We start from the raw sequence: 26,361 nt of genomic DNA on the forward strand, positions 1-26,361 counted from the left end.
TGTAAGGGTAGGTTTAGGGTTGTGGTAGGTGTAGACGTTAATAAACCATAACTTTACAGTAGCATTTTTCATTGTCGAATTGTAGCTACTACCCACTGTTTTAATAGAGGTAGCAAAATCTGACAGGGTAGGACAAATCGACAGAACACCGGGCTTATTTGACCACATAATGGCCAAACTATAAGATATAGAAATAGATATCCTTTATGTTAATGTTGACATGAGGCATAAATCGGCCTGGGGAGGAGCTGAGAGATAAAAGGTTGTTAGTAAGATTATACCACAACCAAGCATGCATGTGTGGGTAGCCTCCTGCGGCTAATGATGTGTCTGGAGCCCTGATGTAGACAGAAAGAGCGAGATGGTGGGCGTCTAAAGAAACATCTCTGGAGAAGATCAGTACAGCATAGCCAGTATGTGATGTTTAAACCAAATTTTTCCACAATATATCTTTACTTAGATGTGAGGTTAAGCATATTCTGATGTTCAGCTGAATAGTAAAACAACAGTTACCATGTTGAACTGTTTGGACTGTTTCACATAATAGTCTCTTCATGTGACATTTTCTTATATACCTGTAATTAAATGTTAGATTTTTGTGGATATGTCGAATGAAAGACCAAGAGGATAAACAAAGAGTATAAACTTAAAATAATTGTATTAGCGGAATTTTTAATGTTAGATTTTTGTGGATATGTCGAATGAAAGACCAAGAGGTAAACAAAAAACTGTGTATCTCTGTTTAGCGGAATTTTTACAGAGTATTATTGATGCCCTGAGAAGTACTGTAGAGCTTAAATATTGCTGCTATCGACCACAAAGCAGCCTAGTTAAGTGCCAATAAAACGTTTTTGTTTTTTAATTTAAGTATGGACAGCCTGGTTTCGCATGTAATGGGCCAATCAAATCTATTCCATTAGATGAGCAGTGGCTGGCAAACAGATTTGTGGTTTATTCTCTGAAGAGGGCGTTTTACAATCCCAAGTCATTTAATTTAGTCAGGCCCAGTCGAGAGATAAGGAAATGGAAGATTTATTTAACAATAGTGGTATGAAAGAAGCCCAGAAAAGATATATAAAGAGAAAGAATAAATCAAGTTTTTTCAATATTCTTTCCGACAATTAAAAAACAAAAGAGGCTCAGCAACAAAAATACATTTATATTGTTCTGCACATGCTTTAATAAATATTTTTTTATAAAGATATAGTTCACTTACAAAATGAAAAAAAGTTTTGCCATTTTTGCTTTCATAATTTACACAAAATATGTTATCTTAAAGAATGTTAGTAACCCCACAGTTTTGATAATCACTGACTTCCATTGTATAGGCAAACCCCCCCCCCCAAAAAAACAGAGACATTTCTCAAAATACCTTCTTTTATGATCCACAGAAGAAAGAAGGTTGTACAAGTTTAAAATGATGATGAAGGTGAATAAATGATGACAGAATTTAGATTGCAATTGATGCAATTAATGTTCTGTAATAAAATCAGGAAATTAGGTACAAGTGTTTTAAAATGAGGCTTTGAAAAAGATGCAGTGTGATAACAGCCTGTAAATTCTGGCTCTTCGTAATCTATGACTCAGTCCTAAGGGACACCATCTTGAACCTACACGGTAAAACTGCCAATGTAAAATCAAGCCATACGGAGCAAATTAAATCCAACCAGTGGAAACAGATTTAACCTAAATACAATTAAGCGTGACTCACAGACCCTTAAGTCCTACTCGAATCAAAAAAGAGGCGATTTTGAAACAATAGGCACGGTTTTGCACATTATCGTGCATATTTAACATAACCCACATATACGGCTCCCACAATGCATTGCATTTGGTTAAAATGGGGGCATTATCCATGCAGCAGACAAAGAGTATGTTAGAATACTCTTAATATGTCCATCACTCCTGCTCAGCGATGGCTCAGTCATTGTGTCGCTCCTCAGCAGGTCCTGGTTTCCCCTGTTTCTCTCCATTGGATGATACAATGGGCTCAAATGTGTGAACAGGACTCGATCCCACCAGGTCATTCTGTCTCGGACCTGTGGGGAAATGCAGCAAGCTGGAACTACAAATCCCAGAATGCAAAAGTGAACTGACTGCTATAAGAGGCTCTGATGGGCCGGTTGGTGTAACCGATAAATGGATGGGTGTGGGTGCCCTGGTGTGCAGGTCAGAGGTCATTTGTACGTTTAAAGACGGATGCGACTGACTCTGGATGTTATGGGTGCACAGAGACAATGTGTTAGCGGGACTCCCACTCCTAACCTGAGGAGCCAAACCACTGGACGGAAATGCCGCCAAGCCTAAGAGTGACCCGCCATTGCGAGGAACATGGTGTCCTAGATAAGGAGAGTTGGGTGTAGTTTGAGAAGTCTGATATGAGTTTGTCTGACTCTCTACACCCAAGGTGGCGACCCTTTCCTGGTCAGGGCAGCATGGAAAGTAGGTTGAGTGAGGACTGGCAGCTTGATGGAGGAGCTCTATGTCCCCTTCCTGCCCCAAGACGGAGCCTCTTTCCTGGGAATGGCTCCCGCTGCAAATGCATGTGTGCCTGGATCCTAAAGAATCTCTCTGAGACGCTTCCGGCTGCAGGCAAGGACCGGCAGACATGTTAAAAGCCAGCCTGGATGGCCAGTTGCTGGTCGAGGAGGCCACGTTGGTACAGTTGGATGATGTATGACAACTGAAAGAGCTGAAGGGAGTGAAAGAGGAAGTGAAGTGAGGTGGGGTCACGTGCGTATGCAGGAATTGCATCATTTCGTGGAGCTCCTTGGTCAGTGAGGACACTTCCTGGTTCAGGTGGTTCATCTGAAACAGAGTCAAACACCAAAAGTTGTTGTCAGAATATAGTGAATGAGAAATAATGGTGATAAATGTCATAAATACTATTTAATATTAAGAAAAGTGTAATTTATTTATTTTGATTAACAGTAGGTTTTTCCTGATACCTCTGTATTGAGTTGACGGAGACTCTGTCTGACCTCCTCTGTCTCAAGGAGAAGGTTTGCACCAACCTGAAACGGGTCTAAAAAGACCAAAAGAAGTAATAAGCAGACCATTTTTAAGCAAAATGTATCATAATATAATATACATCATTCCCACCGGGATCTCATTTCCCGCCCCCTGAATTATAGCAACCTAAAATGACTGAATTTGCAGCAGTTTTCTCATATTTTTTATTTTTTTTGAACTAATAATAATTATGTATTTTTGTTTGTCAGTGACAGTAGGAGTACAATTAACAGTGACCTAAATGTGCATAATGAGTGTGTTTACTGTACATGTACATCAAAACACTGATAACTGTCGAAAGTAATGGGCACGCTGAACAAGCTGCCAGAATGCCAATAAAGGTGTTTACATGCAAAGGGACATTTGGGTAATAGCCAAACCATTTTTGACTTTTATTCAATAATAGAACAGTGTGACTATGACCTTACAGGTTGTCAGCTACAATGGCATTGCCTATTAATAACATAATAGTACAGTGAAGACGTGAACAGCGTGTTGACATATTTAGTGAAAGGGTCAGTTCGATTGGTGTGGGATTTATGGACTTTGACTGGCTGATATTACATTCTTTTGACCTTTTTTGCAGTTGCAAGATTGCAAAATCCTGGAGGGACTGAAACGTTTAATTTCATTAATATACTTTAATAACAAAATATGTCCGAATTATCATTATGAGTCTAAAAACCTACACAGTGTTTCATACAACAGCATTTCTAAAGTAAATCTAAACCAATAGCTCTCAACCAGGGGGCCTCGACAAATTTTTATGAAAATTATGTTTTCTATAGTTATGTCAAACTCTCAAATATGGACAGTGAGGGGTCTTGGAGTAAAAAAGTATGAGACGCACTGATCTAAACCATAATGCACTAATCTAATATTAAGAGAGAGTCCACCTCACCTTTGACCTCTGTGTTAGGAGATGGCTCACTGCGCTCAACATTGAAGTGAAAAGCATGTCCGTTATCTTCAATGCCATCGACAACCCTACAGGACAGACAAGAGGATATTAGTGCATCTGTAATCTGCTCTAAGTATCAATAATATTTGTATATGGATGTTTCCTCGTTCTAGAGGTTATGACATAAAAAAAAAAATAACTGTAAAAAATAAAATAATAAAAAGCAGTAGTGAATTCTAGTTTCTTCTCACCGGGGACTCAGGTCCAGTGGGCTGACACAATTCAGGGTGGGAATGAGCAGTTTGGCTGGTCTGTGGAAGGAGCTCTTGTCTATTCTTGGGGCGGGAACTGGAGCTGGAGACAGATCCTCATGGAGTGGCATCTGAGGAGAGGGGCTTTGAACCCGGGAGCTTTGAATGGGAGATCTGCAGAGGCGGAGCATGTTAAGGTGCCGAAACTCCTCCCCTAACATAGCACTCAGATTAGGCTCAGATGAAGGACCACCCAAGCCAGAGAGCAAGGGCTTCCTGCCCAGGTCCTGTCCAGCATCCTCCTCTTGCTCTGCCTCCACAATAAACGGCAGCTTGGAATCATCAAAGTGTTCCTGGAAGTAAAAAAAAATATTCTATTCAAATAATAGCAAAAATCTTTTTTAATAAAACAAAGAAAGTTTTTTCTCATAGGTCTTAATGTGTTGAATATTTATGTGATGCCGTCAATTCAATAGTTTCAGTTGTGTTGTGCATTTTTTTTTTTTTTATTTTCTTTTAATAAATTAAGATAAGAATAAAGATAATAAAAACTTATCACAGTTTCGACAAAAAATATTAATAAGCCCAATTATTTTCAGCATTAATATGAATAAGAAATGTTTCTTGAGCAGCAAATCAGCATATTAGAATGATTTCTGAAGGACTGATGAAAATTAAGCTTTGACATGACAGGAAAAAAATTGCTTTTTAAGATATATTAAAATACAAATATGTTATTTTAAATTGCAACAATATTTCACAATTACTGTTTGTATTTTATTTTTGATTAAATAAATGCAGCTGGCATAAGAAATTCACAATCATAAAAAAAAAAAAAAAAAAAAGGACGATATTTAGAAAGAACTATCTAACCTAAAGATAACTGTTACAATGATGACAAACTGTAAGTCATGGCAACCTGACATCTTAAATTTACTCAAAGGATTTACTTCATTAAATAGTCCAACTGAACTCAAAAAAGGAATAAAAATGCATGCCTTCTTCTTTAAATTTCTATGAACCACTCGCTTTTTACAGTGAGGGTTTCATGCTCTCTGCTTTTGTGAAAGAAAACTCAAAATTATTTATCTGTGCATGTCATCATGTTCTTCTGATTGTGTGACTCTGTATCCTTCCTTTGGTTTGTGTGTATGTAGCTGTTCTGATCATTAAGACAGCTGGCACAGTAATGAGACTTCAGCAATGAGGATTCAGGCACATCCAGACGAGTTGCTGTCTGCCATCTGATGTGGCTCACACACACGTCCGCAGTTCAGAGTGACACTAATAATTGGGAGCTTATGTAAGGTGGCCTTTTGATAAGTATGGATATGGCTGTGCATGTGTGCAAGCATGAGAGTGTGAATGGAAAGGTTAAAAAGAATGTAAAAACGTCAAAATTTTGGACTGTAAAAGTGTGTGATGAATCTGCTCATTACCTGTGAGAGTCGAGCTGAGCGAGAGAATCTGGCTTGGCCCTGTTGGGATAAATGAAAATCCTGAGAACCATAATGACTCAAGCTCGAAAAGAACACAAATGCACATGCCAATGTAGTACAACACATAAGAATGCAACCCGCTTATTGTTGATTGTTTTATGCATTGGTGATTTATTGTTTATTTGATTTTTTTCATGTATTTTCACTCTGTACAGCACTTTGAGAAGCTAAGAAAAATATGCAAGTATTATAAACAAGCACATTCTAACTATGTACTGAATATCTATGTAAAAGATAGATTTAAAAAAAAAATTAGTTGTATTACATGTATTACTAAAATAAATAAATGGACATGAATTAATGTTTTGAAATGTAATTAATTTTATAATAAATAAATGGACATGAATTTATGTTTTTAAATGTATTTAATTTTAAATTAATCATAGTTTTTAACAAAAATATTAAGCAGCACAACAGTTTTCCGGTTTATAATAATGTGACAAGTTTCTTGTGCTAATAGCTAAACATTCTAATAGCTAAACATTGAATTCCTGCTGAAATTTCAGCCGTCACAAGAATTAATGACATTTTTAAACATATTCAAATAGGAAACATTTATTTTAAACTAATAATAATTCACAATATTACAGTTTTTACTGTGCTTTTTATCAAATAAATGCAGACTTATTGAGCAGAAGAGACTTATTTGAAAACATTAATAATCTTACTGAATCCAAACCTGTGAATGGTAGTGTATGTACCGAATATATATGTAAAAAAAAAATATTGAATTCTTTTTTTATTTAAAATAATTTGAAATTAATTATATATGATTCTGTTTACTGCACCAGCACGTCCCAAACCAATCAAATAAAAGAACATGACATAATGATTCAATTTAAGACTCATGGATTGAATTATGGATTATAAAAGAAAGGGACAGCTAATTGAAACAGGAGACTAGCAGAGCAATGTAAGAAAGTCAGCTGAAAAGACAATGGTTTAATGGTCATTAAAATGTATGTCACAAAAATATAAAACTCTGCAACTCCGAAAACGGAGATTGGCCAGACAGTTTCAGATGTAATTTGCATATGGCACTTTACCTCTCTGAGGTTGTAGGTGAGGTTATGGTGTATGTCCTCATTAAAGCGGCTGCCATATTCTGGGTAGAGCTCCAGAACCTCCTGCAGCGCTCTGACACTGATGTACTGTAGATCACAGTAGGTCAGAGCCTTTACATCTGCGTTAGCTTTGATCACCTGATCCTTCCCAGGCAGGTCAGCGCCAATCAGGTCTCCCTTACCTGTACACCAGACAAACATGTTAGTACACGCCAGTCAAGCTGTTGTTTGGTTTAATTGCACAAAAAAAAAAGATGAACAGAACACATGCAGATCCAAGCTTATCATTTTAATTAATTATCTATCAATCTATCAGTTCGACTGCCAGATGCTTATTTATTTGGCTTGAGTTGCAACAGCTGCATCAACCACGACAGCTGGTACTAACATTTAATTGTTTTAAAATATTGATTTGCCGAGATCTAGCCTGCTGGATATAAATGGACTGAAATCACTGCCTGCAGGAAACTCAACTGATTTTAAAAGGATAGGATAGTTCACTCAAAAATGAAAATTTTTGTTTATATAATATATGTGTGTGTGTGTACTGTGTATATTTATTATGTATATATAAAGACACACACATACAGTATATATTTTGAAAATGTATTTACGTATATATTTATATTCATATAATTTATGTTATATATTAAATATATTCCATATATAAACATAACATTTTTCTTAAATATATAAATGCATATGCGTGTGTATTTATATATACATAATAAATATACACAGTACACACACACATATATTATATAACCAAAAACTTTTATTTTGTATGAGATTAATCGTGATTAATCATTGCCCAGCACTATTTTTAAAGCTTTAAATACAGATATTATTCTTACGCAAACACATCGCTTCGCTTCAGAAGGCTTTTATTAACCCCTTGGAGCACTTTTTATGATGGTTGGATGCACTTTTTGGGCTTCGAAATCTCAGCCCCCATTCACTGTCATTATAAAGCTGTTTTGGTAACACCCCTAAACAGCCTCTTCTATATAGGCATTTGTCTATATGTCTATATAACATACCCAGTATGGCAAGCACCATGCCGTCCTTGAGGACCTCTAAAGACCCTGAACAGACGAAGTGTTGAGCATGCAGGGCATCTCCATGACGAATGAGGTACTCTCCAGGTGCACAGAAGGAGGTCTTAATGTGCAAGGATAGTGAACGCAAGCACCCCCTACTGGCGGAGGCAAAGAGCGGCAGCTGCAGTATGTCTTTGTTCAGGTGCATGGCGATGTCTGCCCGCAGCTCGTCTGGGAAGTCATGTAAAAGCTAACAGACAGGAAGAAAAATGGACATTACCCACAATGCCACAGGATGATGTAAAGATCATGGCTTAATATAAAAAAACAACAAAAAAAAAACAAAGATTACATCTACAACTGTGGTTGGTGGTAAGTTGGTGTACGGCACATCTACTACATCATGTCATTTCTAGCAAGAAATTTGCATGTAATCATTTAATATTCATATCAAGTTCTCTCTGTTTTGTTGTGCGTCATCTGTCTTTCAATATGATCTCAACAAGACGCAATATCAGCAGAGTACAGTAACTGTTTGAAGGGTGTTCCTGTGAACCGTTTGCAGTGTTTTTTTGTGGTGTTTTTTAATCATTGCATAAATTAGTAGCATGACAGATCAGAGTGTAAATTAGCTAGGCCACACTTCAGGTTTTTTTATCCCACACATACACAGTGTTGGGGAGTAACTAACTAATTGTAGCATTGCTACTTACTAAACTTCATTTTTAGTGGTGTGACTGTAGCTGATAATGTAGCTTTTACTGCAATATGCTACTTTTGCTCTAATATTGGTTTATGCACGCAGCTGAAGAAATCATTAAACGTTCTTCTAAATGGTCCTCTCCCATGTTTAGCACTGGAAAAGACAGATTCATTTTTAGTCAATCAGTTCAGATAGTTCATTTAAATCAATTCGCGAGAATGATTCTTTTAAATGCGTATTTTCTGTAAATTTTTATCGAAATGCTACTGTTTACGATCTGCCAACTTGAAAATAAAAATCTTTTTTTCGTTTTTATTAGTTTTATTTAATTTATATTAATATCTTTCTAATGATTTACTTAGATCATATAAAAATACATGTGATTATAAAAAGATATGTGATCCCTTTAAATACACTACTGTTTAAAAGTTTATGGTCAGTATGATTTTTTAATGTTAAAGTCTCTCATGCTCACCAAGGCTGCATTTATTTGAACAAAATACAGTAAATCCAGCAATACTGTGAAATATTATTACAATTTAAAATAAAACTTTTCTATTTAAATATTTTACAAAATGTCATTTTAATTTATTCCAGCAGTTTTACTGTTTAATATTTTTGGTGAAACCATTTCTTCAGAATATTTTGACGAAAAGAAAGCATTTATTTAAATAAATCTATTTTAACATTATAAATGTCTCCACTTTTTATAAATGTCATTATAAAATCTTCAAATTTATGTCCTTGCTTATGAAATGAAATACAAAAACCTTGAATGCTCAAACCTGCCTTAAAAACAGTGTAGTACCTACTTTTTGTTAGTGCACAATAGCTAAAAAGGGATTTTTAAAAGAATAGCTTTAGCTTTAGCATAACTACTTTTAAATTAGTAGCTTATAACTTTTTACAGTTTGAAAGTAGCTTCCCCAACACTACACCCAATATCTTCCTGTTTCCTTTTTAATTAGATATAGGTCTTTTCATTGTGGGCAATCCAATTAGCACTGCTATAACAATAACAGTATTCTGCATTAGTGAATGTCTCAGGAAGCTATAATTAGCCCATTGAAAGTAGCTGTGACCCAGATCTGTGCTCATGAATTGTTCTCGATCTGATGATACTAGTATGTTATCAAACTCTGATGGGGACTTGTACATGCTTAGAAAAAAAAAATTAATTGGGGTTCTATATATAACCCTTTATGATGCTATGCACTGAACTCCATAGAACACTTTATTCTAAAAACGCTCTATATAAAAACAAAGAACCGACCTGAGCCTCCACTCGATTAAATATTGAAGATAAAGCAAGTGAATTAAACTGTCATGGCACCGTGTAAACATTGCAGTCATATGCTCCACAGCCCCCGGCTCGAGAACCACATCATGGCATGGGTTGTAAGGTCTCACCTCGTTGGCATTGATGCCATTGTTGACAGACCAAGTGGTCTGGAAGTACTCCAGCATGCGCTGCTTCAGCTGCTGGGGCAGGCGATGCACACGGATAAAGTCCTTCAGATCCTTCATGCGCGTGTGGTAGAGCGAACGGCGGGAGTACATGCGCTGGATGATGGCTGTCACGTTTCCAAACACCACTGCGTGCATCAGGGCTGTGAGAAGAATGCGAGAGAGTCTTGAATAATTGGCTGTCTGAGTCATCTCATGTGAACAATATGTTCTACATCTTAAATTAGATACCGAACTTTCTGAAATGAAACTTTTTTTTAAATAAATGGTTACCAAAATGAGGCTCTCTTGACCTACAAACAAGCTAATTATACATTAGGCCTGAAATGCGCTGGTGAACACACCCCCGATAAGCATGGTACAGATGGAGAAGATCTTCTCAGCGTCTGTGTTGGCACAGACGTTTCCGAACCCGACGCTAGTCAGACTGCTCAATGTGAAGTAGAGCGATGCGATGTAGGCGCTGCGCAAAGATGGGCCGCCAACTGTACCATTCGTGTAAGGAGTCTCCAGACGCTTGCCCAACTCCTGTAGCCAACCTACAGAGGACAGGAACAGTGGAAATAGATGAAAAAACAAATAGGGGATTGAAACATCATCTTCATATTGACTTTAAAAGTTAGTGATCTGAAAGACAAGCAATCAGAAATACACTACCATTAGTGTTGGGGAGTGACTAGTTACATGTAACATAATTACATAATTAAATTACAAAAATAAATGTAACTGTAATTTGTTACAGTTACTGAGAAAAGTGTGCAATTAAATTACAGTTACTTAGGAAAATGGTAAAGATTACAAAGGGGGTTACATTTGAATATTTTCACACACATACAGATTTAATTGATTTCTTTCCCAAATTGTATTGACTGCTTTAAAATATGAGACAGCAATGTTTCAGGAGTTTAGGACACAGAATAGGACACATGCTTGTTTTATTTCCTATTTGGGTTTATGTATATGCTTTATTTTTTAAGATGAATTGATTTTTTCCAAAGCATTGTTAGATGCCAGTGTTTCCTGTCACAGCTATGCAAAGATTTGATTTCAAAAACAGTATCATAACTATTAAACTATATCTTGTTATGATTTTAAATCTGTTTTTTACCTCAAGAAAAAAGGTGCTAAAGTCTGATTTTGCGCTGGCTGTGCTTTAATATTCAATTATTTTAATCTTAATTCAAGCGAAGAAGATTTTGAAAGTCTGACAGTAATCAGTGTTGAGTACTACTGTAAGGTTAACTCTGCCTGCTTTAAATGTTTGAAAATGATTAACAGTTGAAAACATTCGTTAGAAGTTTAGAAAAGTAATCAAAAAAGTAAATGTAATCAGTTACATTACTTTAAAAAAGTAATTGGAATAGTTACACTACTTGTTACATTTTAAATAGAGTACTTACTTGTAATCCCTAACATATTACAATTCCAAAGAAACCTTCCAAACACTGACTACCATCCAAAAGTTTCTTGAGCATCAAATCAGAATGATTTCTGAAGGATCATGTGACACTAAAGGCTGGAGTAACAACGATGAAGATGAAGATTTGGTTTTGTTTAATTTAATATTATTATAGTAGAAAGTTATTTTTTTTGGTCGTTATTAATTTTTTAATATTTTTATTTTTTTGTATTTTTTTTTTTAATCAAATTAACAGTCTTAAATAACATTAAGACTCTTTTTTGATAACAAAAAAAGAAAAATCTTACTGAGCCCTGAACTTTTGAATGGCAGTGAATTTAACTGGCATCTTAATACACAGAGAAACCATACAGCCATACTTACCAATGTCCCAGGTCAGGGGGTCATTGCTGGCGAGCTCTTTGCGTCCAATGACGTACCAAACACAGGCCAACCAGTGTGCCAGCAGGGCAAATACAGACATCAGTAGTGTCAGAACCACCGCACTGTACTGAGAATAACCATCCAGCTTCTGCAGCAAGCGCAGGAGACGCAGCAAACGCACGGTCTTCAACAAGTGCACGAGGGAAGTCTACCAAACAACACACACACATTTAGATGATGAATATTGAAGGTGTTGGGAAATCATCAACTCTCAGTTGAAGGGTTGAATTTTTATTAATATGAATGTATAATTTTGTTTTGCCTTGCATAAATATGATTACTAAATACGATGAGTCACAAAATTACATAACACAGCATAGAACAAACCTATTTTATAGTATTTAAAGGTTTAATATGCATTCTCACCACTGAGATGTTGAATAAATATAGCAGGTCAAAGGGCAGAGCTGCGATGAGGTCCAGGACAAACCACGTAGTACAGTAGTGTAAACAGATCGAGCGAGCATCATAAACCACCTGACCCGCAGGCCCAACGTAGGTGGTTCGGAAATTCAGAACGATATCTAGGGAAACAAATGAGCAAAAAAGCAAGCGAATTTAGAAATATAATTTGTTTACAGCATTCAAAAATCTAATTTCTCACCAGAGCCCTCAAACAGCACCCATTCAATCAAACATAAATATTGACTGTGAAAGCATGAATATTAAAAACATGCTAATTAGAGTGATGAAGCCTCGTACATGCTGGACTTAATAAATATTCATGAATCCTGTTCTGTGCAGATCCTTATTCCATGGTACATTTAGTCCCATCAACCAATTATCTGTGTACATGAGGTTTATTAAATTACCATTTTTCTTCAGGTCACAGTGGGGCTTCCATTTATTATTACTATTTTTTTTTAATATGCTTTGTGTAAAAACCAGATTACATGGGGAGAGTGGATTTGAAAGATGGTCTCGGTTGGGAATGAGGGTGTGATTGTCACTTTGTTAACATGTTTAAGGTGAAAGCTGCTCTGAGCTCTGCGGATGTCGGAAGTTAGCACTGTTTATAAATGGAACAGAGGTGGAAATTAAGCACAAAAAGGAGACACAGGATGCAATTTTCCACAAAATCACACACACCGAGGATGAAGAGCATCTCCACAGCTATGTCGCTGACAATGGTGGTTCTGGAGGCGGAGTCACAGTCCGGGTTGTCAGGTTCGCTGTCGTCAGGGGCGGAGAAGCAGACGTTGTATGGGACGGTGACAGCCACGTAAAATGTTGCAAGGAGGATCAACCAGTCCCACAATGCTTTGCACATGCTGTAATGAAGTAAAATGAAGCGGGATTTCTGCACCGATGCCACCTTGTATTCCGGGAGAGTTGGCTGTGAAAAAACATTCTGTGAAAAACATGAAAAGAAATGGCTTTTTATTTCTGTTTCAAACATGTGTTTGAATTATAAACCTTACACACTATACAGGAAAAATGAGTAGTTCGTAACTAGGATATAATCTTAGACATCATTTTTACTGAGAGCCTCTTAAGTGGAAGCATTTCTTTTTTTATGCGCTAGCAAATTATTTCTGAGCAGGTGGTGATTTGAGTGTTGTTATGAATCATAAAAGCCGCATTCAATTTCTTCTCAGTAATTCAGCCCTTTAGCCTGTAGTATTCTGACTTTAATCATGGCTGATCCAGATATTCTTCACTACGTCTTTTGTGTGAATGTGGGCCACGCTGTGCCCATGTTATTGGGGTTTTTACATCAACTGGTGACACAGCATGCCCAAATGCCCAATGTGCACATGCTGTCACCTCATTAAAATAAAAAGAATAATAGCCTAATAGAAATTGTTTCTCGCTACATTAAGCACAAACCATTAACCTTTTCAAAAAATTTGGTTATGACGGACAGAAGTAGTGTACCTTGCTACTACAGACTGACCTTCTGCAAAAGTTTCCAATGGGCAAAACCATAGTTTTTTCATGCCTAAAAAAATGAAGATATTCACAGAAGGAACTAAAAAATTTAAAGTCTCCAAAACAAATCTCAGAGAATCCCATCTTCATGGAATATTTCTCATAAAATAATAATTGGTGCCTTAAAAAAAACAAGTTTATATCAAACACCGCTTGCTAGTTCATAGAAGGCTGTGCTTGATTTTTTCATGTTTGTGAGTGTGAAAAAGCTAAATGTGGATTCAGTTATTTGCCCAGAAGTTACTGGAAAGGCATTTGCAACAAATCAGAAGGTTTACAGTAGTTGACGTTTGCTATGCTTCCTGAATGCAGCTGTTCATTGATTCTCCACAACTGCAGCATTCAGAAAGAATTTTTGAATAGCTTGAGACATTGAGAAAAGGTGCAGGTAACATCATGACACACAGCAGGAACATTTAACATTTGTTGTGAAATGCCAGGGCAACTCTTAAGCTAATTGTACCTCACCACAAGAAAAAATGTCCTCAGTTCCAGGACTCTGACTCAAAAGCTCTCAATTCAGATTCAGTATATTTCATTTATATTCCTCTGCTAAAGCTATAAGTTAGTGGGGTAAGATGAGACATTTTTTTCTTTGGTGGTCTTCAAGATAAGGTAAAATAGGTAGAAGTACAATGAAGTATCTAAAGTAAATTCAGGATGTTTCCTATCATTTTAAATGATCAAAATGTATTAATGACAAATGGTCCTTAAAACATGGCTTCTTATAAAAAGTGTTCCCGTGGCTCAATTTGCCCCAGATTAGGGGTAAATTGATCCAAGATGCACCATCTGGGTGCAAAATCTGACTGAATCTGAGTCAAACCCATTTGGAAATTTTTTAATAATTTCCCTTTTTAACAGACTAATTTAATAATCAATTTCCTTTTACATTTCTTTTCTTAAAGCTGGCTTAACATAAAACCAAGTTTAAATCACAACAATTAATTGCTTGCATTTCTGTTGAATGCCAAAGTTGTATCCTTCCCAAAAACAGACTAAACCGAATTTTTTGAGTAAGATTAAATAAAAACTGAATTAGAATGAAGGAATAAATGTCACTGAAACTAATAAACATTTAAGTCAAAAGATTCTTGGCATGGTATCTTTTCTTCAGTGACGAACAGGCCATTAGGAACTACAGGTGGAAAGAGATATATGATTACAGTGTGATAAAAAAGAATCTGGTTCTGATCAGAGAAGGATTTGGTGCACTTATGCACCATCCCAATAAAATAAACTGCAAATAATATGATAAACTAAACCAGTTGCTTAATATCACATTAAAGATTTAGAGATTTAACTTCACTGCCTTATGGCTGGGTAAGTTAAAATGCTGGCTCAATTTACCTTACACCATTTGGCTGCCATTTAAAAAAAAAAAAAAAACTAGCTATATTTTGACAAGCCAAAAACAGTTTTTAATGGGTGCCTTTCACTCCTCCCATATGTTTGTCCTTTTCATAATCTGTCAGAAATGATGGGTGGTTCAAAAATACATGGTCACATGACAGTAAAACTGTACAGTTTCCACAATACAGGTGGTGGCTCAACTTACCCCACTCTCCCCTATACATGGCAGTATTTCATACTGATTCAAATCACATTTTTGGATTATTCAATAAAAGAATCGACTCGTAAGAGTCTTGTAAGTGTTTTGGGAATGGGCTACACTGGTCGTGCTGTACAGTATGTTTGTTTTTCCTGAGAGTTCACAAGGACATCTCAAATAAAGACCTTTTGTGCCATTATTCTTTTTATTTTGTAACATTCAATACAGACTGCAAACTCACAGAAAGAACCTTATAACTTATTACTATGAAGGTGAGTGAGTGTACAGCAGAATACATTCACACAGCGACTAAAACAGGCATAGAGTACAGAGCGATCTTTGGATTTTAACAATTGTTCATTTAAAGATGGTATATATTTTTACCATGAATTAATATTTTTTTTACATGAGATTTAGATTACAAATCTTTCTGTCTATAAAATGTTGTCATTTGAGACTTTATGTTCAATATTTTGTCCATTATTAAATCCTATAGCTAACATCTATTTACAGTCCAAACTTTTCTTGCATACCAGAAAGACATATTTTCAAGACATAATCTGAATTTTTTTTTCACTTTGACTAAGGTCTAATTCTAGCTTCTTATTCTTCCATGGATATATTTGATTTTTTGTAGCTTTTATGCGAATGCGAATCTCTTCATAACCTAAGGTTCAATAGATGGGATTTCTTATGTAAAGCCAGTTGTTTACATATAATTTTTTAAAAGGCATTTACATCACAATGAAAGTGTTCAGTGAGTTGTAAGGATTTTGTGAACGGTATGGTTGTTATGGATTTTGTGGGCTGTTGTTTTTGTTATTTATTTATGGGATTTTGTTTGATATGTTTGTTTTTGATATTGAGAATTATGATTAACACAATTCCAGACATTAAATGAGTCTGACCTTTCCATTTTAACAGCTACAGTAGACTTCTGTTTCATCTTGTTAGCTAGAAGCACGAGGACATTTACTCTTTAAAAGTGTCAACAGATTGTAAGGTCAGTCATAACAGAACATAATGCCAGAAAACAAGTATCTCATCTTTACATGCTGCACTGATAAAATGCTTTTTCTTTATCACTATTTCCATTTGTTTTCCAGGAAAAATATACTTAAAACAAAATTAATCTACTTGTGAAGCAAACGTGTGTATGATTATAACAAATGTCCACTGAAGGCGAGTTGTGATGAACCCAAGTGCAGCTTTTATTCAAAGTAATCCAAACAAACGGAGAAAAACTTGACTTGGCATGAACAGACTTGAGTCACCGACAGCATGTTACAACATCAATACTTGACAGGAGACAATGGCAACACGGGGGCTATTTATATCAAACAATACAGGTCACATGACAAGAACCAACCAATGAGAGACAGGACACATGAACCAAAAAACCGATAGCAGGATAACATGACGGTAAAGGAATCACATGACTAGACAGGAACCACGATGAAGTGTTTCTTGTATAAGTTTGTAATCATATATTAAACAACATTTTGGAAGGTTTATGCTTAAAATTTGGAAAAACTATTGATGACAGGGTAAGCAACATTTTAAATGCATTTTTATACATATTCTCTAAAGTTATTTTCTACAATTTTGCTAATAAAGCATATTTGATAGGTGCACTGCACTCAGTCATTTTTTTCATTAGTTTATGAACTGGATACCACATTACTTGTAAGGGCAACATACTCAGTCGATATATCAGAATATTGATTCTGATTTACCACACTAAATCCTCCACAAAAGTGAGTGAGAATGATTGTGGTTTTCATATCTACTTACATTTGGCAGCTTTCTTTTGCTCCTGTTGGTGAACTGACAGGTCAGGTGGTACAGGACGCTGCGGCCACGCTCACGAGCCTGACTCAGATGAGTTCCACCGGACTTCCTGTTGTGAGTACCATCCTCTGACAAACACACAAGTAGTATATAAAGTGTCAAAAATACAGATGCCAAAATTATAAAAGAACAACTATTTTTTTGGATTAAATTTGGTCAGTTACCTTCTGTGTTGGAGCCGGGATGTGATTTGCCATACGAGTCCGTGATGTTTTTGAAGGATAAGAGAAAAAGAACCACTTCTCCTTTCTCATTTTTAATAGGGACAATGTCCAGCAGACACCAGAATGTGGTACCTGGAGTCACAGAAGGCAAACTATGAGAGCTCCAGATTTATTTAATCCAAAATAGAGTAAAAACAGTAATATTGTAAAATAGTATTACAATTTAAAAGAACAGTTTTCTATTGTAATATACTTTTAAAATGTAATTTATTATTTTTTTCAGTGTTACATTATCCTTCGGAAATCATTCTAATATGCTGACTTGCTGCTCAAAAAACATTTATTATTATCAATGCTGACAACAATGTTGGAAACTGTGATAGTCTTTCATTCAGAAACAAAAAAACTAATTACAATTTTATTAAGCAACGATGCTTTACTTGTGACAGTAAAGACATTTATAATGTTCAAACTATTATATTTCTAATTGTATGAAGTTCTGCAAAAGATACAATGATTGGTCTTTACCATTCTTCCTGTAATAGCGGACCTCCGTCTGGAACTCTCTCTGTCCTTCCAGGGTTTTCTCCACCTGCTGAGTGACTCTCTCGCTCGTTTCCTGTCCGTGCAGGAACTGACATGTGCATGTCTTCTTCATTACCTCTGTACGTGCAAACCCAGTGAGCTCGCAGAACCCATCTGAACAGTACACGATGGGGTACCCGCGACTCCCCTGAGCATTTCCCAGCAGGAAGTTACTGTCTGTACACACAAAAGACACACAAGGGAACATTGGAAACGGTGAGATGTAAAAAAGTCACCCACTTTGCAAAATAAATTCAGGATGTTCACCATTATCATATAAAGTACACTGTATGCCATATACTGTAGTACTTTCTCATTCTCGCCTGCTCATTGGCAAGCTAATTATAGATTTCCTGTGTTATTCCAAATTCTTTAGATCACTGGTAGAAAACTAAAAAGATGTGTGTACTGTCTGTTTCCATGACAACTTTGCTATTCATTTCACCTAAGTTTTGCAGGGGTGGAGATTACATAAGAATCGATCGACTGTGGGTGCTTGTGTATGAGTAAAAAGAAGTATTATGGTGGCCTCAGTTCTGGAACCTAAACAGATTTAGCTAAATATTTTGGTCCCCAAACTGGGCAGCACTCTATCGCTAATGCTACTGAATATGTACACAAATTATTATAAAATACAAGTGGAAATAATATATGTATCGATATATTGAATATTGATTATATAATTGATCCCCATTAATGAACAAACACACAAAAAATAATTTTTATCTACTCATTTGGTCATTCAGATGAGCTTTGATAAATAATCTTAATGGAAAACCATTATTAAATATTTTTAACAACATGTAATTGATCCATATCATGTAACACTTTACACATCTACATCTACACAAAGCGTTTCATCCATCCATGCGTTCAATTGTTCCTTGCTTGTGTGAGAATCAATAGACAGCACTGGTGCAGAGAAACTATAAATAAAGCTTAAGTTAGATGCATGACCTCACCATCAACCTCAGCACACAGAACAAGCCTAGTGTTAGTGCTGCTTCTGCGCCACTGACATAATGAACAAATACATGAATCAGAGCATGAGAATATGAAGCGATCGAGGTTCCTAAATGAGCAAATAAACTATTCGGGGGATCAGATTTCATCCACTGATATGTGTACATATGAGAAAGGCACTTGATATCTGATAGGGTTTTTCTTCATCTGTTGCTGATATTATTGATATAAAATTATTCTGCTAGCTGACATACAAGATTGTACTTTAGATTGCCAATTTGTCTTCCTGTTTTTAATGTTTATCACTATCACAGGCTGGAATCTGTCTGTGGTATCAGATAAGCTAGAAAGAATGCTGCACGTTATACTACTTTAGATGCAAAAGAAAAAATATGCTTAATATCAACCTGTAGAGCTAGACCAAGCCCAAAAAAGGCCAAAATCAGACATGAAGCCAGCATTATGAAGAACATTGTGCTCTTAAATACTACACAGTAACATTTCAGGCATCAGCTTGTACACAACACTTTGTATATTCTTCACACATGCAGTCCTTTCCTTATCAATCCATTAAAATACACACAGTTAATGCCAAAGAAGCCAATGGTTTTGACAGATTCAGCTTTCCAAGATGGTGAGATGATACTGTGCAACTGACAGCTAAGAAAACTATTATTATGTGCTGTGGTATTAAGACAAGATGTTCTTGGTATCTGGTTGCTATGGAAATATATATTTAAAAAAAAAAAAGCATATGTCAGTGTGCTTATTTCTGTCGCTGATGTTACCAGGAAACTGTGTCTATAGTTTATTTTTAAGAGAAACTGTGAAAACTGGTTCTTATCTATGCAGTCTAAGGGAAAATATACACCTGCACATAAAGAAATGGGTTTTCAAAATACCTGCTGTGATATTTTCACTCTTATGCTCTTTCTTCCAAAATGACTAACAGTACAGTACACAAAAATACTTGGCAAATAGCAGGATGAGAAACTGAGAATATATGACGCTAGGATTAAATTGCCAAGAGGAAGCTGCTAATAACTGCAAATAAAATACACACAGATGCTAAAACTGAGGTAATAGCCAGGATGCTCCTGAACATCCACATCAAAAAAGTCTCAAGGCTATGAAAAAAACAACATGACAGTAAGACTTTCTTTTTTAATTGAAAGAAATTAATACTTTTTAATTGAAAGGAATTAATACTTTTACTCAGCAAGGATGCACACAATTTATCAAATGTGACAGTAAAGACATATATAATGTTATAAATGGTTTCCATTTTAAATAGATGCTGTTCTTTTTAACTTCCTATCTCAGTGTCCACACAAATATTAAGCAGTACAACTGTTTTCAACATTGATAATAATAAATGTTTCTGGAGCTCAAATCAGCATATTAGAGTGATTTATGAAGGATCATGTGACACTGAAGAATAATAATAGTTTTGCTGAAAATTCAGCTTTACATCACAAATAAATTACATTGTAAATTAGTCTCTCTCTCTCTCTCTCTCTCTCTCTCTCTCTATATATATATATATTTATTTGTGCTGTCAAATGATTAATCGCGATTAATCACATCCAAAATAAAAGTTTTTGTTTACATAATATATGTATGTGTGCTGTGTATATTTATTATGTATATATAAATACACTCACACACACGTGCATGTATATATTTAAAAAAATGTTTAAATATTGTTTATTTATATATACATAATAAATATACTCACAGATATATTATGCAACAAAACAAAAACTTTTATTTTGGATGCGATTAATCGCAATTAATCGTTTGACAGCACTAATATATATATATATATTAGAGACTTCTTTCAAAATCATAAAATCATAAAATCATAAAAGAACTTACCAACCCCCAACATTATCTATTTTTAAACAAATCATTATGTGCATCACTTTTGGCTTCATGCATACTTGTGTAATTCAAACATGCTCAAGGTTTTGTTGAACATGAAATTGGATTTTTTTTGCCATGCATACCAACCATTTGCCAACTTCCACACTTTATATTTTAAAGTCTTTAAAGAGTTTTAAGGCCTTAAATCAAGTGTCACTTTCTCTCTTTTATGTAAAACCAAAACATTCGGGCTACTTATATGTCTACATATGATATATGTAGACCGTTATGCATGATCAAAACAATAGTTTAATGAAGTATAGGCTAAAAAACAGGACATGGATCCTTTAAGGCCTTGTCAAGCACCTCTCTATTCTAATAATCCTCTTCAGATCTTTAGTCTGCCGCTGCTAATTAAAAGTGATTTAAGCAATTATGAAGGAGAAGGGAAAAAAACGAGAGAGAGAGAGAGAAGGGTGGTGATACCGAGGCATTCAAACTCTCAACGTCACGTCACGTCTCTCACTCACACATGTACATACTGACGCTGAATTTAGACAGCCAGTGCTGCTTAGGACGGGTGTGACACGATAGCAGGAGGTTGTTCTGAAAAGTGAGAGAGCAAATGGCCAGCGTGACATTTCATAGTGTGAAAATCTGTCCCCAGGAACGAACGGCAGAGGGAATGATTCATATGATTTATATGATTGGCTGTACAGTGAGTTAAGGACATTGCTTTTGTTAAAAGCATCACACAGAGACATTTTCCCCTACCTTCCACAGAAAAATCAGTGGCTAAGGAGGAGAGGACAAGAGAAAGCAAAAGCCTTTTGTTTATTTTTAGATAATATGGCTATCAATATTTCTGCTTGTTGAGTGGATGGTGTCATTGGCTTGTAATTTTTCTTATTTGGATAGCCTCATCACACAGGAGTGCTGAGAAGGTGAAAGACTACTGATGGCGAAATCTCCTGAGAGCTCATTAAGAGACTCCTTAAAGTCTAAACAGGAAGACTGACACCAGATGCTTCAATATACCTGATATTCAGGCTAGGTGAAGATGGTGCCAGTTCTTATTAGACCAGAACAAGATTCTTAGTGACTGTCTGTTTGAAACGTACAACTGTACCTAGAATCTGTATGACCATAGAGTGAAAAGTGTAGTTAAGGTCCTTTCAGTCCAAACTTGACGTGGAAAAGGATAACAAGTCACCAGTTAATGGTGTATTCACACCAATAGTGAAACGAATATGTGGTGGGCTGAATGAACTGCAAATTTACCACAGACGCAACAGATAATAAACACAGAATGCAGCTGAAGCAAGTTTAACATTTCAAAGTGAATCCAGTTTGAATTCATTTAGTTGTTTGTAGTGTGAACAGAAAAAAAACTATATGAAAACCTAATCTTACAAACCCGGTTCAAACCACATTTACACATGTGCTTTAAAATCTGATGCTGAATTGTTTTTTAAGGTGATTTTTCTTTGCATTGTTGAATTATTTGTATTTGCATTATGTGCATCACAAAATTCAATCCATAGCAGTGTTCAAATTCACATGCGCTGAACAAACACATCTGATTTCATCCCTTCGCACACTCTCAGTACCCTGTCAAAACGTACTAATATATATACTTTAGATACTAATATGTACCTTTTAGGGGTAAATGAGGTAGGTGTAAACTTTTGAAAGGGTACTGCCCCAGTGAAATCTTTTGTACACTTTTTTTCTGAGAGTACACATAAAGATTTAATTTGAAAAATCAATCAGATTTAGGAGCAGTGAACAAAGCATTGAGTAACCTAGATGACTGGATGAGATGAACAAACTCTGTGACTTACACCATATCCTGTATTGACAGATCAGACTTTATAATACACTAACACCACTGTGTCTGTCAGTTCAGAGCAGATAGGGTAAATTCAACACTTCAGCACACACTATCGCACATTCAAGGTTTAGTCATGCCCACCTTCATGGCTTTGGTGTGCTTTGAGTTCTCTCGACAGACATGATGGCAGGTAGAGAGGGAGTGAGGACCACTTGCACAAAATGATCCCATCATCTATTGCCATCCATCATTTGTTCGCTCGTATTTGCACAGAACTGTAGAGCATAACTCCCACACTACTGAACATTGAGTGCCGTTCTTGCAATGAATAACACTTCAGGGTTTTTTCAAGTAGTTCTGTACACACACAAACACTCAAATACTACAGTTCAGCCTAGATTTATCAACAGAGCACGACCACAGAACATTACCAAGTACAGTTTCTCAAGACGATACAACACATTCCTCTTCTGACCTACTGACACTAAAATAAGACATTCAGCATTCAAGGATGGGAACATTTCTGCATGAATCTGCCTGCAAACTTACGCTCATACTGCACTTCTTACGATATATCCATACTTTTTGTAATCACAGCATAATAAGATGCTCTTATTAGCCTAAAATGCTCACTTGATTTGTCACAAAACAAAGGACTCCCACAGAGAGTCTCTGAACAAAGGTACAAGCAATAAACATAAAAAACAGCATAATGGAGGAAGGATGAAGATCGTATATCACAGCAAATAAAACCTACCCAAGAAAGACATTCTGTATTTCTCATTCAAGCATTCTGATGTGAATCTTTATTTTTATTTATTTTACAATTGAAGTAACAATCTCATTATTTAAAATATTTCTATTTGAAATGTGTCTATATATATATATATATATATATATATATATATATATATATATATATATATTTCTTCAAAAACTGTCTGAAAAATATTTAATGAACAAAAAAAGTCTTATTTAAAATGTAGTCTAGCCTTTGAAGACTTATAAGTTAACAATTCTTAACTAGTTATTGAAAGTTATTCTTACTTGAAACAGTATTGTTATTGTTAACTAAAACAAAAATGTTTTGGCAATTAAAATAAAGTTTAAATGAAATATTAATAATATAATAATATAAATTCAATTTAAAAAAAAAAGAAAACTTAGAAATGTTGCCCACTAACCGAATTAAAAAAATGAAAGTAGTAACATAATTATTATTATAAAAGAAATGAAATGAAAGATAGAAATTTTTTTAAGAAACAAACATTTTATAAAAATGATAAAAGCACAAATGAAATGAAACTGACAAAATAAAAGAAAAATATAAAATAAAAGCTAATTCAATATATTAGTGAATCCTATAATAGTAAGACTTTCACATTTTATATACGAAGTCAGAAGCTGCATTAGAAAGAGTTTCAGAGTCTCAGAGGATGAAAGCTCTGACAGAATTACTCACGTGTGCCATCAAAGCGTTTGGCGATGGTGTCAAGAAAGGTGTTCTGAGGGGCCAGAAGCCCTTTCATCACTGGCATGACGACTAATCCTCAGAGCTCCATCACATACAGAACAGAGAGCGAGAGAAAGTAGAGAGGTGAGGTGATTCTGTCTGAAGTTCAAACTGTGTTGGTGGCTGCCTTACACAAGGTGCTAATGGCTGCTTGTTAAGGACCGTATCAGTTCAGCGGAAAGCCTTCTGCAGCAGTTTCAACTCCAATCTTCAGTGTCTCTGCTTTAAAGAGCATGTGGTGAAATAATCAGATGCTACGCTAAGCTCAGGAAACTGTAGTTTGGTAGGATGCATTCTTGTCGCCCAGCAGTCTATGTCTGGATGGTTAAGTTTGTCTAATTTGTGGCGATATTGCGCTCACTTTCTACAGCCCATCAGTTTGGTACATCTCTCTCCTGAAACAGCGGGATTTTCAGTCTTCTTTTCTCAAAAGCTGCTCAGGCTTCATCTCTTTCTTTTGTTGCTTGTGTTGTGTCTCTTCAACGTCCCCCTCAGTCTCCACACAGCTTGTCCACAAGTCTCTTTTTTTCTTTGAATTCCTGTTCTCTTTTGGGGTTTTTAGGTTGTCCAAATAGGAGTTCAGATGATTCTTTGCATCCTTTCCTTCCTTTTCATCTGTTGTGTCCTATCTGAGGCAGGTGCACAATCTCTACTGCATCTCTCTTCCACTCACTGCTATCTCTCTACTCTTCTGTACCTCCCTCTTTCTCGCTCGTTCTCTTTCTCTCTCCCGCTCTCTTTCAAAAGAAAGAAGCACAATGAGTAACAATGGAAAAAATAGCACAAGTAGATCACAGTAAATGTAGTTTCTTGAAAAACCTACAAAATGGACCAATTGGTTAAATTCAGAAACATTATTTAATGTTATTTATTATAATAATAATTAATAATTGTAAAAAGTGTGTATCTATCTATCTATCTATCTATCTATCTATCCAAATATAATAATTACAAATAATTATCAAACTACAATGAATAATGATTACATTTATCTTAACAGTGAATGCACTGATTGCTTCTGTGGGATGCAAATATATATTTGTTTTCGAGATGATAATCTATCTGAAATCCTGCAGAAAAATATTTTGCATATAACCAAATTAATGTGGCACAAGCAGATCTCTCTAGTGACTGAGTGACAGTTATAGAGGCTGTAATGGGAGCAGTACTGAGTCTTAAAACCACAAATAAAGAGACTTTAAGGGCTGAAGTGGGTTTAAAGGGACAGTGACATTACCAGAAACAAGAATTAGGTGGAGAGAGAGAGAGAGAGAGAGAGAGAGAGAGAGAGAGAGAGAGAGAGAGAGAGAGAGAGAGAGAGAGAGAGATGGTGTGAAAGGGAAAGCAGAACCGCCATCTGTGCTGAGCAGATATTTACATATATTACCAGACAAAAGCAGCATCACCCACAACACACACAGGAATTTCTATAAGGATGAAATCTGAAAGGATACAGCTCTGGGTCAATACTTACTGGCAAGTCTGCAGGAACAATCTGAAGATGTGTTATTTTCACAGGCAGCGGGGATCGAGGGATGAACGCATGGGTTTTTGAAAAGACTAATTATCTCCCAAAAAATGTGTCAGGTTGAGACAAGCTGTCACAATGATACTGGGGCAAGTTGTCACATGTGCTTATGAATAATTTTGTGTTCATGACTATTCTTACTGGATCAAACGATCAGAAAAAGCCAATAAATATCACATACTGTAGGTCTTCTATATTTCAAATTCTGATATGTTGTGTTAGAGCATTTTCTTAGTTAAGATGACATTTAATTTCATGTAAGAATGTTTGTAAATGTGTTTCTCAAGCTTTAGGTGTGTAGTTCTGCTTTATTCTCAAGCAACTTAGTTTTATTGAAGCTTTGTGAGTCTTCAAATATTTCCCAAAAAAAAAAAAAAAAAAAAAAAATTGTTCTGAACTTTATTAAGCCAGTGTTTTATTTTACAATATTTACATCTTCTGCCATCTGCTGACCACAAAACACACTACACATGACTAAAATCTAACAACTCCATCTTTAGAAAACAAGATAAATGCTTCTGCCCTGATAACTGTGATAAAATACTCATCATTAATAACTAATAAGTTTAGTTTTATTAATCAGAAGAGCGCGAAACCCACTAACACAGGCGATGGAAAAGAAAGGATTTTGCATTTTTTAAAACCTTGTGATTAACTCGGGAGTTTTATAGGTTTTTAAAATCAAGTAGTCTACAATTTACGTTATGGAGACATAAAAAATAACATGTCTGTTTGTGACTTACGCTAGAAAAAAAAAAAAAAACTCTGTTATTAGCGTAATCATAGTCATAAA

General features: G+C 35.6%; 1 protein-coding gene across 2 annotated transcripts; it reads right to left on the reverse strand.

Moving 5' to 3' along the window:
- Positions 1–1,321: 1,321 nt before the first annotated feature.
- Positions 1,322–26,361, reverse strand: kcnh4a (potassium voltage-gated channel, subfamily H (eag-related), member 4a). Of its 2 annotated transcripts, none has more exons than XM_042720471.1 (17): positions 25,515–26,361; positions 23,990–24,777; positions 17,808–18,041; positions 17,280–17,411; positions 17,059–17,183; positions 12,870–13,116; positions 12,147–12,304; positions 11,721–11,928; positions 10,282–10,476; positions 9,881–10,080; positions 7,768–8,017; positions 6,710–6,909; positions 5,604–5,642; positions 4,165–4,517; positions 3,914–3,999; positions 2,949–3,025; positions 1,322–2,808 (listed from the first exon to the last, which is right to left on the reverse strand). In XM_042720471.1, exons 2-17 carry the CDS (start codon positions 24,063–24,065, stop codon positions 1,921–1,923), a joined length of 3,468 nt encoding a protein of 1,155 aa, XP_042576405.1. In that variant the 5' UTR covers positions 24,066–24,777; positions 25,515–26,361; the 3' UTR covers positions 1,322–1,920. The 2 variants fall into 2 exon arrangements, with proteins under 2 accessions (XP_042576405.1, XP_042576404.1); XM_042720470.1 differs by having other exon boundaries at positions 12,870–13,131.

The sequence above is a fragment of the Cyprinus carpio genome, chromosome B3 (genome assembly GCF_018340385.1).
Source record: "Cyprinus carpio isolate SPL01 chromosome B3, ASM1834038v1, whole genome shotgun sequence".
In the NCBI taxonomy this organism is placed as follows: Eukaryota; Metazoa; Chordata; class Actinopteri; order Cypriniformes; family Cyprinidae; genus Cyprinus; species Cyprinus carpio.

What these genes read in the sequence shown, in the direction of transcription:
- kcnh4a (XM_042720470.1), bottom strand. Translation starts at nt 24,065, where the DNA reads ATGCCAGTGATGAAAGGGCTTCTGGCCCCTCAGAACACCTTTCTTGAC. An exon ending in TCACCTACAACCTCAGAGAG is followed by an intron (nt 5,643 to 6,709) that starts GTAAAGTGCCAT and finishes TTATCCCAACAG; the next exon opens with GGCCAAGCCAGATTCTCTCG. An exon ending in TCCGTCAACTCAATACAGAG is followed by an intron (nt 2,809 to 2,948) that starts GTATCAGGAAAA and finishes ACTCTGTTTCAG; the next exon opens with ATGAACCACCTGAACCAGGA.